The sequence below is a fragment of the Pyrus communis genome, chromosome 15 (assembly GCF_963583255.1).
Source record: "Pyrus communis chromosome 15, drPyrComm1.1, whole genome shotgun sequence".
Lineage (NCBI taxonomy): Eukaryota > Viridiplantae > Streptophyta > Magnoliopsida > Rosales > Rosaceae > Pyrus > Pyrus communis.
The window spans coordinates 20867419-20880836 of record NC_084817.1 but is presented as its reverse complement, the minus strand read 5'-3'; the positions used below and the strand labels follow the sequence as shown (position 1 = coordinate 20880836).

At 37.0% G+C, this 13418-nt stretch overlaps 3 protein-coding genes across 5 annotated transcripts; 2 read left to right on the top strand and 1 right to left on the bottom strand.

Annotated features, from left to right (window-relative positions):
• Window positions 1–3791, top strand: LOC137717247 (pectin acetylesterase 8-like). The gene is made up of 13 exons (XM_068456547.1): window positions 1–131; window positions 840–961; window positions 1101–1183; window positions 1483–1612; window positions 1703–1782; window positions 1918–2004; window positions 2087–2211; window positions 2318–2378; window positions 2460–2513; window positions 2594–2671; window positions 2952–3057; window positions 3187–3332; window positions 3440–3791. The coding sequence occupies exons 2-13, from the start codon at window positions 841–843 to the stop codon at window positions 3563–3565; spliced, it is 1197 nt and encodes a 398-aa protein (XP_068312648.1). The 5' UTR covers window positions 1–131; window position 840; the 3' UTR covers window positions 3566–3791.
• Window positions 11–9395, top strand: LOC137717248 (pectin acetylesterase 8-like). 3 transcript variants are annotated; one of them, XM_068456550.1, is made up of 13 exons: window positions 11–131; window positions 6594–6715; window positions 6803–6885; window positions 7058–7187; window positions 7368–7447; window positions 7576–7662; window positions 7745–7869; window positions 7973–8033; window positions 8145–8198; window positions 8279–8356; window positions 8546–8651; window positions 8892–9037; window positions 9135–9395. In XM_068456550.1, the coding sequence occupies exons 2-13, from the start codon at window positions 6595–6597 to the stop codon at window positions 9240–9242; spliced, it is 1179 nt and encodes a 392-aa protein (XP_068312651.1). In that variant the 5' UTR covers window positions 11–131; window position 6594; the 3' UTR covers window positions 9243–9395. The 3 variants fall into 3 exon arrangements, with proteins under 3 accessions (XP_068312651.1, XP_068312652.1, XP_068312649.1); XM_068456551.1 differs by lacking the exon at window positions 11–131 and adding an exon at window positions 3933–4281; XM_068456548.1 differs by lacking the exon at window positions 11–131 and adding an exon at window positions 4788–4877.
• Window positions 9396–10782: 1387 nt separating this feature from the next.
• On the bottom strand, window positions 10783–13263 carry LOC137717249 (uncharacterized). Its single transcript, XM_068456552.1, has 4 exons — window positions 12884–13263; window positions 12556–12654; window positions 11244–11416; window positions 10783–11069 (listed from the first exon to the last, which is right to left on the bottom strand). Exons 1-4 carry the CDS (start codon window positions 13182–13184, stop codon window positions 10875–10877), a joined length of 768 nt encoding a protein of 255 aa, XP_068312653.1. The 5' UTR covers window positions 13185–13263; the 3' UTR covers window positions 10783–10874.
• Between the last annotated feature and the right edge of the window lie 155 nt (window positions 13264–13418).

Below are 13418 nucleotides of genomic sequence, written 5' to 3'. Positions count from 1 at the left end.
AAACAAAGACTCTCACACAAGATATATATTCATGTACACGTATATATAATTGGAATAAGAAGCTCAAGCATTCAAGGTTTCGTTCACATTCTTTCTTCTACCATTGCCTTCAGATTATTCTCTATTACCAGGTACGGACTAGAAGAGTAATGCTATTGTTTTATTTATTTATTTTTTTAATTTATTTATACTGTTTTGATCACTTGGTTTTCTTATGATATCAAAACTTTGATTCAGTTTATGTTCATTTTGTATTTTGTAACTTGGTGGTTCGGAATGGTGGATTATAATAAGATCTGTGTTTTTATGAGCTTAATCAAAGTTTGAAATTTGGGTTGTGTTTTTATCATAAAACCTCATCAAGCTGATTGAGCTTACAACAGCAACTAAGCCATATCGTACCAAGTGAGGTCGGTTGTACGAGTCATATCACCCATTGCTTTGGTTAGACAATGGATTCCGAAACGAGGAATAACAGTTTTGCAGTTTCATATATTTTGTTGGTAATATTATGTAATCTATGATTTGTAATTGATGATTAAGCAATGCGTAAATCTTCGCTCTGTTTCTTTATTTTTTATTTGTATTTTTTTTTTCTCTTTCTATATACTTGTTAAATTTTGATTTTTGTTCTGATGGAACTGGATCTTTTGACTATTAAGAAATATCAAGGGTAAGATTTTGGTTGCCCAAACCGGTTTGGAAGATTTGTTTTCGGCTAAATATATTCGGGTTTTCGTAGGATCTTGACAACGTATGGTTCTGTGTTTGTGTAGTGGAGTCTGCAACTGAAGCTGGCAAAAGATGTTTATTTAACTGCTGAAAATTTGTATGTGCAGAATGGCCTGTTCAAGATTAGGCAAATGGTTAACTCTTCTAGTATGTTTACTGGTATTGCTGAAAGCAGAAAGCCACCCTGTGGCACTCACTCTCGTCGAGAATGCAGTTGCTAAAGGAGCTGGTACGAAATACAACTGTACCCCGTACAGTTAACTGATTAGAATTGAGTCTGATACCTGAAGTTTCATTTTCATTGCTCAAATGTCTGTTTCTTTTGAGTTTTATTTTTGCACTGTTTATAAATTTGACGTGCTATGCAGTTTGTTTGGATGGAAGCGCACCCGCTTACCATTTCGACAAGGGATTTGGTGCCGGAATCAACAATTGGTTGGTTCATGTTGAGGTTTGTGTTTTTCATATCATGCTAAAATGGATTTTAAAGATAAGAATGACAAGGGTAGAATTTTAATCTTAGAAACTATTTATCTCCAACTTTTCAATGGGAAGAGAAATCTGTTTATTGTATCCGAGTTCTGTTATAACATTAGTCAAATATAGTTGGAGAATTCGGAGGTCCCGTGCCTCAAACCTTTTTCTCTTTTTCATGCAACTAGGTGTACGATTCGTTAGCTTAGTAAGCTTAGTTATTATAAAATTTTGCATTAAAGTTTACAATTTCTTCCATTGATATTTTGTTGTTAGGGTGGAGGATGGTGTAACACCGTTGAAGATTGCCTTGATCGCAAGAGCAATTACCGCGGTTCATCAACCAAAATGGAAAAGACAATGTCTTTTTCTGGGGTTCTTGGTAACAAGCCAAAGACTAATCCAGGTTCGGTTACCTTTTATATCTCATTTAATAGCTTCTGTATTTCAATCAATGTTTTTGCCTTGCCAAAATCATTTTTCATTTCAATGCTAGACTTCTACAATTGGAATAGAATCAAAGTTCGGTACTGCGATGGCTCATCATTCACCGGTGATGTTGAAGCAGTCGACCCTGTAAGTTTTCTAAAGTTAATGAGCAAACCCATGTTTTACATTGATACAAACATCTAAACCTGGTGTCTGTTGTACGTCCTTAACCATCTGCTTTCCCATCACATAACATGTTTCGAATCAAACTAATTTGATCAGGCAACAAATCTTCACTTCAGAGGAGCAAGGGTTTTCCGTGCCATCATTGATGATTTATTGGCAAAAGGAATGAAAAATGCTCAAAACGTATGGCCCGTTCTACAAACTTTCTACTTTTTTCATCCTATCCTCGCTACCGATAGCTCATTAATACCACTTTTGATCACAGGCTCTTCTATCTGGTTGTTCGGCTGGTGGATTAACCTCGATTCTTCATTGTGATAACTTTCGTTCTCTCCTTCCTGTGGGTACTAAAGTAAAATGTCTAGCAGATGCTGGTTACTTCATTAATGCGTAAGCACTAAGCACGTACTTTATATCTTTAATCATGAAAGCTTGACCGAACGTATTTTATATTTATAATCTTTTCTAGTTTCTAAAACCCTATAATGTCTAACAGGAAGACTCTGTCTGGATCACAACACATTCAAGATTTTTACAGTGAAGTAGTTGCGCTACATGTATTGCCTCTCTCTCAAGCCTCCGTTATGTGCAAGTGATAAGAGTTAGCTTCTAATTCTGATAATCTATGTTTTGTGCAGGGTTCGGCGAAGAACTTACCTGCATCCTGCACTTCAAGAATGAGTCCAGGGCTGGTGTGTGTTTATACTCTTGTATGATTTTGCTATTCGCTCTATCCTTATTACTTCTGACATTTCGCTCTACAATATTTCAGTGCTTCTTCCCACAAAATGTGGTACCACAAACCCGAACGCCAATATTTTTGGTCAATGCAGCTTATGATTCGTGGCAGGTTAGCTGATTCTCTTAATTCTTAATGCGTCCTGTAATTTTGATTGTATTCTACTGTGCAGTGTTATTTAATAATAGTTTTCTTAAGTTCAATGACATATCCTGTATATGAGACCCTGATTATAAAATCGACTAAAAGTTTGGTTTGTAATCGTAATAACTTCTTCTTCTATTTCTGTTTGAAATTTGCTAACAATCAACACTTACTGGTTCTCCCTTTCCACATTCGGAGACTATGTTAGTGTGCATTTTTTTTCTGATTCGTTGTTGTATCCGCTCAGATAAAGAACATTTTGGCACCGGGTGTTGCTGATCCTAAGGGTGCCTGGAAAAAGTGCAAGCTTAATATAAAGAACTGCTCGCCCAGTCAACTTCAAACCATGCAAGGTATTTCATAACCCTCCTTCACTTCATACCAGCAGCTTGTTCATGTTTTTGACATGTTGCAGAATTGAAAAAAAAAAAAACCGTCTGCTGGAAAATTGACTCGTCTTTTCGTCTTGGAATATGTTTCAGAATATAGGTTACAGTTCTTAAAAACAATTGCCGGTGCGAGCAATTCTGCATCTCATGGCGTGTTCATAGACTCTTGCTTTGCCCACTGCCAAATTGGAACGCAGGAGACATGGCTGGCAGCTGACTCTCCTATGTTGAGCAAGACGGTAAGAGTACCGTGATCTGCACTCAAATCTCGGTTTTCATTCAGTTTGAACGTGAAAAACTATAACTTGTTTTTAGTTTTTTGTAACGTGTTTACTGTGTTATGCAGACAATTGCAAAGGCAGTTGGAGACTGGTATTACGACCGCACTGCGTTCAAAAAGATTGATTGCCCTTACCCTTGCAATCCCACTTGCAAGAACCGTGAATTTGACTCAAACGATCAGGAAGATTAATTTCTTTATGTCGAAAATATAGTTTTTATGAGCTATATGAGCTGTGAACGTTACATTGATGTAATAGCCTACGTACTTATGGTTCTCGGTAATATTTATTCATTTGAGCTTTGATTTGAAAGTGGTACCGAGCATCTTGTATAGTGTTGCGAATAAAGTTATTCTAGGAGTGTTATTGTGTAACTAAATGTAGAATTCAATAAGATTTAAGAAGTCTTATCTTATTTTGACTTTGAATTACGTAAAACCCTATCTATGATTAGTATAAATAAAGACACAAGGACAAGTGAAAAATACATCTCTCACAAACAGCTGACCCCTTCTCTCTCCAGTCGTCTCTTGCTCTCTCTCTCTCTCTAATTGTTTTATTTCACAACATGATATCAGCAAGAACGTGAAGGCAAAGTCTTGAAACTGCAGAGAAGGGGACGTTCTGCTTCCTTTTAAGCGCTAGGAGGTGCAATGAACGCATATCCGGGAGGCAATACTGGCGCCACCTGTGCAGGGTGCACCCTGAGGTAGGCCAAGCATATATGCTTTGGTTAGATCTGTCCCTGCCCTCTGAAACAAACGACGAGTCGAAAGAAACAGGGGAAAAACTTCACGTTCTCTCAGGATGACGCGACAAGAACTGTCGCTTCTTGCCTCCTGCTTTGATCTTTCTCTCAAAGGATGAACGCTGCGAGGGCTGGAGGGCTTGCATTTTGGACATGAAGGTTAGCCCACAGTTTTTGAGTAAAAATGCGAAGTCGTAGCCATAGGCTAAAGCCTATCCTTCAGATGGCTATCCTTGAGTTTTCAAACAAATAAAAGTCTATAATTTTTTTTTTTTTTTGAACAATAAAAGTCTAAGCTTATCAAGTAGTCACCAGGCCTCCTATCTCATCACAATTCCATCATCTTTTATATGCCTCCACCCATGTGCCCTTTTCAAATCATGCTTTCTGTTCCAGCTAAATTTTCCACCATGTGTGGTCGAGATGCATGCATAATAAATTGGAATTTAAGAAGAAGTTTCTGATTTGAAATTTAAGAAAGAAGTTTATGATTTTTGACTATATTGTATGACGCGTACGTTGACTCGTGTTTTTAAGTAACTTACACGTCGTTGACTTAACAATAAAATATCATATTTTTAATATTGCTCGGAACGAAAAAGACTTACACCACACACACACACACACACGCACACATCTATATATATACATATACATCTATATACACGCACACACACACATCTATATATCTATATTTATATTTGGAATAAGAAGCTCAAGCATTCAACAGCCTTCAGATTATTCCCTATTATCAGGTGCAGACTACGGTGCAATGCTATTTTTTTTTTTTTAGGTATATTTTTAATTTATATTATTTTAAACAGATAAATCTGTCCTATATTAGTTTCCTTTTATCACTTGGTGTTCTTATGAAATCAAAACTTTGATTCAGTTTATGTTCATTTGTGTAATATAAGTTGGTGGTACTTAGGCCCATACGGGCCGGGCGACCGTCTAGGGCATACAAAAATTAGAGGCACCAAAATTTTTAGAGTTGTATATTCATATATATTTTTATAAGAGTACAAATTTTTTAAATTTGGTTAATTGACAAAGAGATTTAACTAGAATTGGTGGCTTCCATTGTTTGAAATTAATAAGGAGTTCTTGGGTTCACTGTTCAACACACCATGACTGGTGGTTGTGTTGTTTAAAATTGACAAGGATGTCCCGGGTTCGAAGCATTAGCTGTGTTTTTTTTAACTTTCCAACTTTTACAAAAAAAATTTCATAAGAGTTTAAATTTATGAAATTTGGCTAAATGATCAAGAGAGTCAATCATAAGCAATGGTTTTTGTTTATTCTTTTCAATTTTCACGATTCTCTATTTGGTTGTTAATTCTTTTTAATTCCTAGCTAGTAGCTATGTGGATTGCAGTTTTTAAACATTCGTTTCAATTCAAGTCTAACCTTCAACAAAGAGTAATGCATAGACTAAATTTGCAAATTATATGATGTGTCGCTAATAGGTTTTTTTTAGTGCTCGTTCATTGCTTATACATATCAATTAAAGACTTGAAAATATCATTATTTTTTTAGTCCCATATTGCCAAGGTTAGTAAATAAGAAGAAAAAAAACACATCACAATTTATATAGTACACTTTAAAAGTTCATATAGAAGGAAAACAAAACTCATAATCTATCTACTTATAAGCCTATGATTTTTAGTTCCCTTATCTTGATACAAAATAAATTAGTTTTTCCGTGTTTCGAAATTATTGAGTTTGAAGTGCTTTTCTAAATATAATTTATCGAAGTCTCACGTATGTAAACAAATAATTTTCTTATATGAAGTTATGACACTTTTTTGACGTCGTCCTGAGCCTCAAAAATCTTAGGACTGACCTTGGTGGTTTGTACTGGAGTATAATAAGACATGTATTTATAGGAGCTCAATCAAAGTTTGAAATTTGGTTTCTGTTTTTTTTCATAAAACCCCATCAAGCTGATTGAGCTTGCAACAACAACCAAGACCTATCGCACTAAGTGGGGTTGTTGTCACTCATCGCTTTGGTTAGACAATGGATTCCAAAACGAAGAATAATAGTATTGCAGTTTCATATATTTTGTTAGTAATATTATGTAATCTATGATTTGTAATTGATGATTATGCAATGTTTCTTTATTTTTTATTTATACTTTTTTCTCTTACTATATGCTTGTTAAAATTTGTATTTTATCCATTGAATGAATGAAGATTCATGGTCTTGGTTCTGAATCTCTGATGGAATTGGATCTTTTGACTGTACGAAAGATCAAGGGTAAGATTTTGGTTGCCCAAACCAGTTTGGAAGGATTTGTTTTCGGCTAAATGTAGTCGGATTACCGCCCATGACGGAGGATTCCTTTGACAAATATATACACAGACTGTATAGAGAGGGATTCTTTATTAGATTTAGAAACAGATTTTTCAGTGAAGAAAAGCTGCCAAATGCTCTGTATATTAATTGCTGAAAAATTGTATCTGCAGAATGGCCTGTTCAAGATTAGGCCAATGGTTAACTCTTCTAGTATGTTTACTGATATTGCTGAAAGCAGAAAGCCACCTTGTGGGAATCACTCTTGTCGAGAATGCAGTTGCTAAAGGAGCCGGTGAGAAAAACTAGTGCACCATGTGACCATGTCTGTTTCTGTTGAGTTTTATTTTTGCGCTGTTTCTAAATATGACATGCTATGCAGTTTGTTTGGATGGGAGCGCACCCGGTTACCACTTTGACAAGGGATTTGGTGCCGGAATCAACAATTGGTTGGTTTATTTTGAGGTTTGTGTCTCCCCTATCATGCTAAAATAGTTCCCGAATTCGGAGTTCTTGTGTCACAAACCTTTTTCTCTTGTCCATGCATCTAGGTGTATGATTAATTAACTCAGTAAGCTTAGTAATTATAAAATTTTGCATTAAAGTTTATGTTCTTACATTGATATTTCGTTATTAGGGTGGAGGATGGTGTAACACCGTTGCAACTTGCCTTGATCGCTCGAATAATTCCCTCGGTTCATCAACCAAAATGGAAAAGACAGTGTCGTTTTCTGGGGTTCTTAGTAACAAGCAAAAGACTAATCCAGGTTCGGTAGATTTTATACCTCATCAATAGCTTTGTGTATTTCAATTAATGTGTTTGCCTTGCTTTGAAGGTTTGCTTTGTTTAAACAAGCATATATATCTTAAGAATTACTCAATAGTGATGAACATACCTATCATTTTCTTTTCACTAACGGTAAAATCATTTTTCTTTTCAATGCTAGACTTCTACAATTGGAATAGAATCAAAGTTAGATACTGTGATGGCTCGTCATTTACTGGTGATGTTGAAGCGGTAGACCCTGTAAGTTTCAGTTAATGAGCAACCCATGTTTTGCATTGATACAAGTCTAAACCTGGTGTCTAATGCACCTCCTTAACCCTCCGCTTTCCAATCACTTGGCATGTTTCTAATCAAACTAATTTGATCAGGCAACAAATCTTCACTTCAGAGGAGCAAGGGTTTTCCGTGCCATCATGGATGATTTATTGGCAAAAGGAATGAAAAATGCTCAATCTGTATGGCCCATTCTTCGAACTGTCTGCTTTTTTCATCCTGTCCTCACTGCCGATAGCTCATTCGTACCACTTTTGATTACAGGCTCTTCTATCTGGTTGTTCGGCTGGCGGATTGGCCTCGATTCTTCATTGTGATAACTTCCGTTCTCTTCTACCTGTGGATACTAAAGTGAAATGTGTACCAGATGCTGGTTACTTCATTAATGCGTAAGCACTAAGCACGTACTTTAATCATGAAAGCTTGACCTAACATATTTTATTTTTATAAACGTTTCTAGTTTCTAAAACCCTAGACTATAATGACTAACAGGAGGACGGTGTCTGGATCACCATACATTCAAGCCTTTTATAGTGAAGTGGTTGCGCTACATGTATTCTCTCTCTCTCTCTCTCTCTCTCTCTCTCTCTCTTTCAAGCCTCCGTTCTGTGAATGTGATAAGTGTTGGGTTCTAATTAATTCTGATCATCTATGTTTTGTGCAGGGTTCGGTGAAGAACTTGCCTGCATCCTGCACTTCAAGAATGAGTCCAGGGCTGGTATGTGTTTATACTCTTGCATGGTTTTGCTATTCGCTCTATCCTTATTACTTCTGATATTTCGCACTAAAATATTTCAGTGCTTCTTCCCACAAAATGTGGTACCACTAACCCGGACGCCAATATTTTTCGTCAATGCAGCTTACGATTGGTGGCAGGTTAGCTGTTTCTCTTATTTCTTGGATGCGTCCTGTACTTTCCATTTTATTCTAATTTCTTAGCACAACCTACTCCATAGTTCTCTAAATTTGCTAACAATCAACAATTACTAGTTCTCTTTTTCCACATTCGGAGAGTCTGTTAGCGTGCATTTTTTTTTTTTCTGATTCATTGTTGTATCCACTCAGATACAGAACATTTTGGCACCGGATGTTGCTGATCCTGAAGGTGCCTGGAAAAAGTGCAAGCTTAATATAAAGAACTGCTCACCCAGTCAGCTTCAAACCATGCAAGGTATATCAAAACCCTCCTCCACTTCATACCAGCAGCTTGTTTACTTTAGTGTTTAAGATGATAATAAGCAACTTAAAACTCCTCGCTGTCTACGAGTTCCCATAGAAGCTTCTTTGGACCTTACCAAGAAACCGTTTTGATACGTTGCAGCATTGAAAAAAAAAAAAAAAAAAAAAAAAAAAAAAAAAGAGCTGTCTGTTTCGAAAATTGACTTGTCTTTTCGTCTGGAATATGTTTCAGAATTTAGGTTACAGTTCTTAAAAACGATTGCTGGTGCGAGCAATTCTTCATCTCATGGGTGGTTCATACACTCTTGCTATTCCCATTGCCAAATTGAATTCCAGGAGACATGGCTTGCAGCTGACTCTCCTATGTTGAGTAAGACGGTAAGATTGAGTACCGTGATCTGCACTCAATCGTGGTTTCATTCGGTTTTAACGTGAAAAACTGAACTCGTCTTTAACGTGTTATTGTGTTATGCAGACAATTGCAGAGGCAGTTGGAGACTGGTATTACGACCTCACTCCGTTCAGAAAGATCGATTGCCCTTACCCTTGTAATCCCACTTGCAAAAACGCTGAATTTTTTTAACGATCAGCTAGTGGGATAGTTTCTATGTGGTAGCGAGCGTCTTGGATCCAATAAGATCTAGGATATTTTAACCTTTATGGCTTGTATTGCTTTGGGTTATATGATTTGTATAAATAAATGCATAAAGCCAAGCGAAAAATATGCATCTACAAACAGCTGAGCCCCTTCTCTCTATAGAGGTCCCTCGCTCTAATTATCTTATTTCACAAATAGCTGAGCCTCTATTACGGTCTCGTGATATTCCTCTCTTCACTTGTAAGTGAGAGGTCTTAGGTTCAAATCTCATAGATAGAGAATTCGATACCAAATTAGGTTGCTCATTGTGTGGCTTAACCGAACTCCACCCCCCTCCTTTCAATGTAAAATATATCATTGTACTAAAAAAAAAAAATGTTATCAACGTCAATGTGACTTTGCCAAGGAAAGGATTATTAAGAACGGTGTTCTTAAAAGAAAGGTGTTGAGAGTGCTCATCATCTAAGTAATTATGAGCCTAATTTACTTTTCGAATTATATATCCTACTGCATTATTTCCTAAATTTTATGCTACGTTTTAAATGAAGTCTAAGAATGAGTAAATCCTACAACCTTGCAAAATATTTCCTTCAGTCACACAAACCGCAGCCGGAGGAGTTTGAGTACAACGTAACATCGGACCACTAGACACTGGCAGGGCTTTTCCTGTGGAGCCCAGGCACATCAACCCCGATGAGCTGGATAGTTTCCTGTCTAATATATTATATTATCAAATTGTCAATACAATTCCATCAAGTGCATAGCATATAATTGTCCGTTCATCTCATATATACATTCAAACAAGAATCCACTTGAGCATCGGTTTAAATTGGCGCAGTCCGACAAAATAACATGTTAAATTGTCTAAAATGAGTACAGCTCACGAAACTTTCCTTCGACCATTCAAAGGTTCGGACCAATGACCCAGTAACAAGAAGTCGACCTTTATTTTCTACTGGACTGATTGGAAGAGAGAACACAATCGCAAGGCATGGAATTCATGGGCTGTATAGGCTGTACAGCGTCGACATTCCAGGGGCTCAGCTGGTGCCAGGAAGCAATGCCATTTTCCTCACTAGAGAAAATAGTCAGTCCTTTCCAAGGAATTATGTACGTTATATTCGTTTAGAAGGTCCATGATCTTCTAAGCCCAACAATCCTTGATTGCTTCTGTTCCAAGTAATCAATCAGACGACACCATTCATCCATTGAAAGAGCTAAAATTGCTTCCTAATAACCTAATTTGCATTTGATATAAAATAATTAAAAAGTGCTAGGTTATAAAAGCACTTTAGGTGGAAGCACTTGTCAAATCCTTCTTCAGCGAGCACTTACACGGTTACACCTGCTTTTTCACGAAGCATTTAAATTTTTATAGAAATGTCGAAGAGTTTCTAATAAAAGTATTCTAGCGTAAGTGCTTCCTAAAGAAACAACCACAAACAAGCCTTAAGATTGTTTTAGCAAACCTTTAAACTGATTGTTAATAACGGTTATGGACTAGAGTGAGTTAAAGAGACGAGCATGGAAGAAAATAAGTTTCCTTTTTCATGAGATTGCTATGTACAGAGGTAGACAGTGAATACACAACTCAAAGCATGAAAAGTTCAAGGTTACTCAAACATGAGGACCTGATCTTAGCACCCTCTCTAATTTCTCAGCCTTAGTGTAATCATTTTCTGTGAGAGAGCCAGCCGGAAAAGGAGTGATCTCCACAACTAGGTGAGGAGTTGGAAGCTCATCAAACAGTGCCCTCACATTGTTGCAACAGACACTTTCTCCATGAGCGGTCTCCCTCCTGATCTGACAACCCTATGAAGGCCCAAAGAATTCAGGACAAGTGAGATTAGATGGCTTTCTGATCACCGCTATTAAGAATTTGACTAAGAAAAAACTAAAGAAAATATAAAAAATATCAACCAAATTGGAAGAGGAAAAGAAATTGAAAAAAGTTTCCTCAAAGTTGTTCCCCACAGTTGTAATTACCTTGTGGGAGGTTGCATCTACAAAGTGATCGTCGTCTGACAGTAAGGAAGCAATACCCTTCAGAAGACGACGCCCTTCAGATTTAGATGGTACCCTGTAGTTCCTTCTGAGTGTGCCCTTTGTTGTAGGATGCCATTTGCTTACTAATTTCCTTTTATCAGCAGCTTCTTTTGCTGATAAAACAAATCAACAGTCGGGGGTTTACAGCATATTTATAATAAGCACGATGATGATAAAAGTAAAGTGAAGCTCTAAATGAAAAATTTGTGAAGTGAAAATAAACAAATACATAGCCCAAAAATTTATATTTACAAAAGCCAAGAATCATTACCTTCAAGCAGAACACAACAACTAGAGTTTCTCAGCCAAAAACCTTTTACAATAACAAAACAACTTTTCATAAATATTGATCCGAGTAGGTAATCAACAATTCATTGTGGCATGTGAACACATTTTGGTCCATCATGGTTGAGCGTATCTGTTAGTACCAATTCAGGAGGTGATATAGGCAAACCCCCTGTTCTATCACTCCATAACCGCAGAACAAGAGGAACTTTTTTCATCAATAGCAAACCTCATGAAACAAAGACTTTGTTCTGATGTGCTTTGGGCCTTTCAACAACATTAACAGAAATATAATAAATGCCAGCAGTATTCTTCCCGCTCCTCGATAGCCTTGAGGATAGAACCACCATATCCATTCTTCCTCATTCACTATCTTTTTTATTTTTCTTTGGCCTGGTCATTGTCTTTCCGATATGCAAACACCATAAAATGCCAATCTCTATCAATTCTTTTTCTTTAAATAACCAAGGCAAATAGCAATCCATCAATTTTTTACTTCATTCGTCCTAGATATTCAGTGTAACCCATCTTGTAACAGAAGCTAGAACATGCCAAGGGCGGCGGCTAGCACAGCAACCCAGTTAATTAATCACAATGAATGATGCTGAAAACTAATTACATACTATGAAAATCATGTGTCCCTTAGATATTCATAATCCTCATGGCACAGAAGCATTGGAACCTCATGCTAGCCTTAAAAACAAAACTCATCATTGACCATTTAACCATATAAATGTTGTTAGTCCCGTGCTTAAATGCTTATCAAACGGGCATATCCTGCGAACAAATTTATCGTTCTCATTGCATCTTCATTCTTCAGTTAGAAACTGAGAGGAAAGAGCTCTACTTTTCTTTTCCTACCTTTCACATACTAAACATACTTTAAATCTTAACTTCCCAAGTTTTATCTGCAACCCAAGTTAAATTAATGCAACAAAATGTCATTCTGTCAAACAAAGAAACAAACCTGGTTTCCCTTGAATGCTGTTCAACCACTTAGAGAACCCCAAATCAACGGACCCACTAACAACCCCATCACCTTCGTCACCTTCAGTTCTTCCCAAATCTGAAAACCAAGTCAAATAATGAACAGATAAAGGCCATCAAAACTATTTAAAACTTAAAAACCAACCAAGGAAAACAGAAACAACCCATTACTTCTGAAACTTTATCAAGAAAAACACAAATCAAAATTTCAGGAGCAACCCATTATTTCTGAAACTTAAATAATTGGTAATACAATCCATATACTGAATAACCAAGAAAAATAGAAACAACCCATCAAAGAAGTATACCTGACAGAAGTGGACTAGCTGGAGATCCAGCCAAACCAGTCTTCAAGAGAGCATAGAAGATGCAGAGCCTGCCAGCCCAGAGGACCGGAGCTTCAAGCAGAGAAGCATGGATTCTGAGCTTGGGGTTTCTGGGGTTTGTGTAAGAATGCGAGCTTTTGAGGGGATTTGTTATGGGTTCAAATCCAAGACCAAGAAAGGGAGATTTGGGCGGCGCAGCAGTGGGATTGTTGAGAATCTGAAAGTGTGAGGAGTGGAAACAAGGGGATGATGCTAAGGTGGTTTGGACTAGAGAAAGGAGCATGTTTCTTCGATTACAGAAATATACAGTGATGAGATTGATGAGAGTGCCGGAGGATGAGGTCAATATTTGTTTGGGGACTGGGGGCAATGTGTGATGCGGGAAAACGTTGTCGTACCGACCCCCTATATTTATTAGGGAGTGTGATATCCATACACCTCATTTTACTTCTCACACATTTTTTTAATTTTCGGCCGTCGGATCAGATGAATTGAAAAAGATCAATAGACATAAATT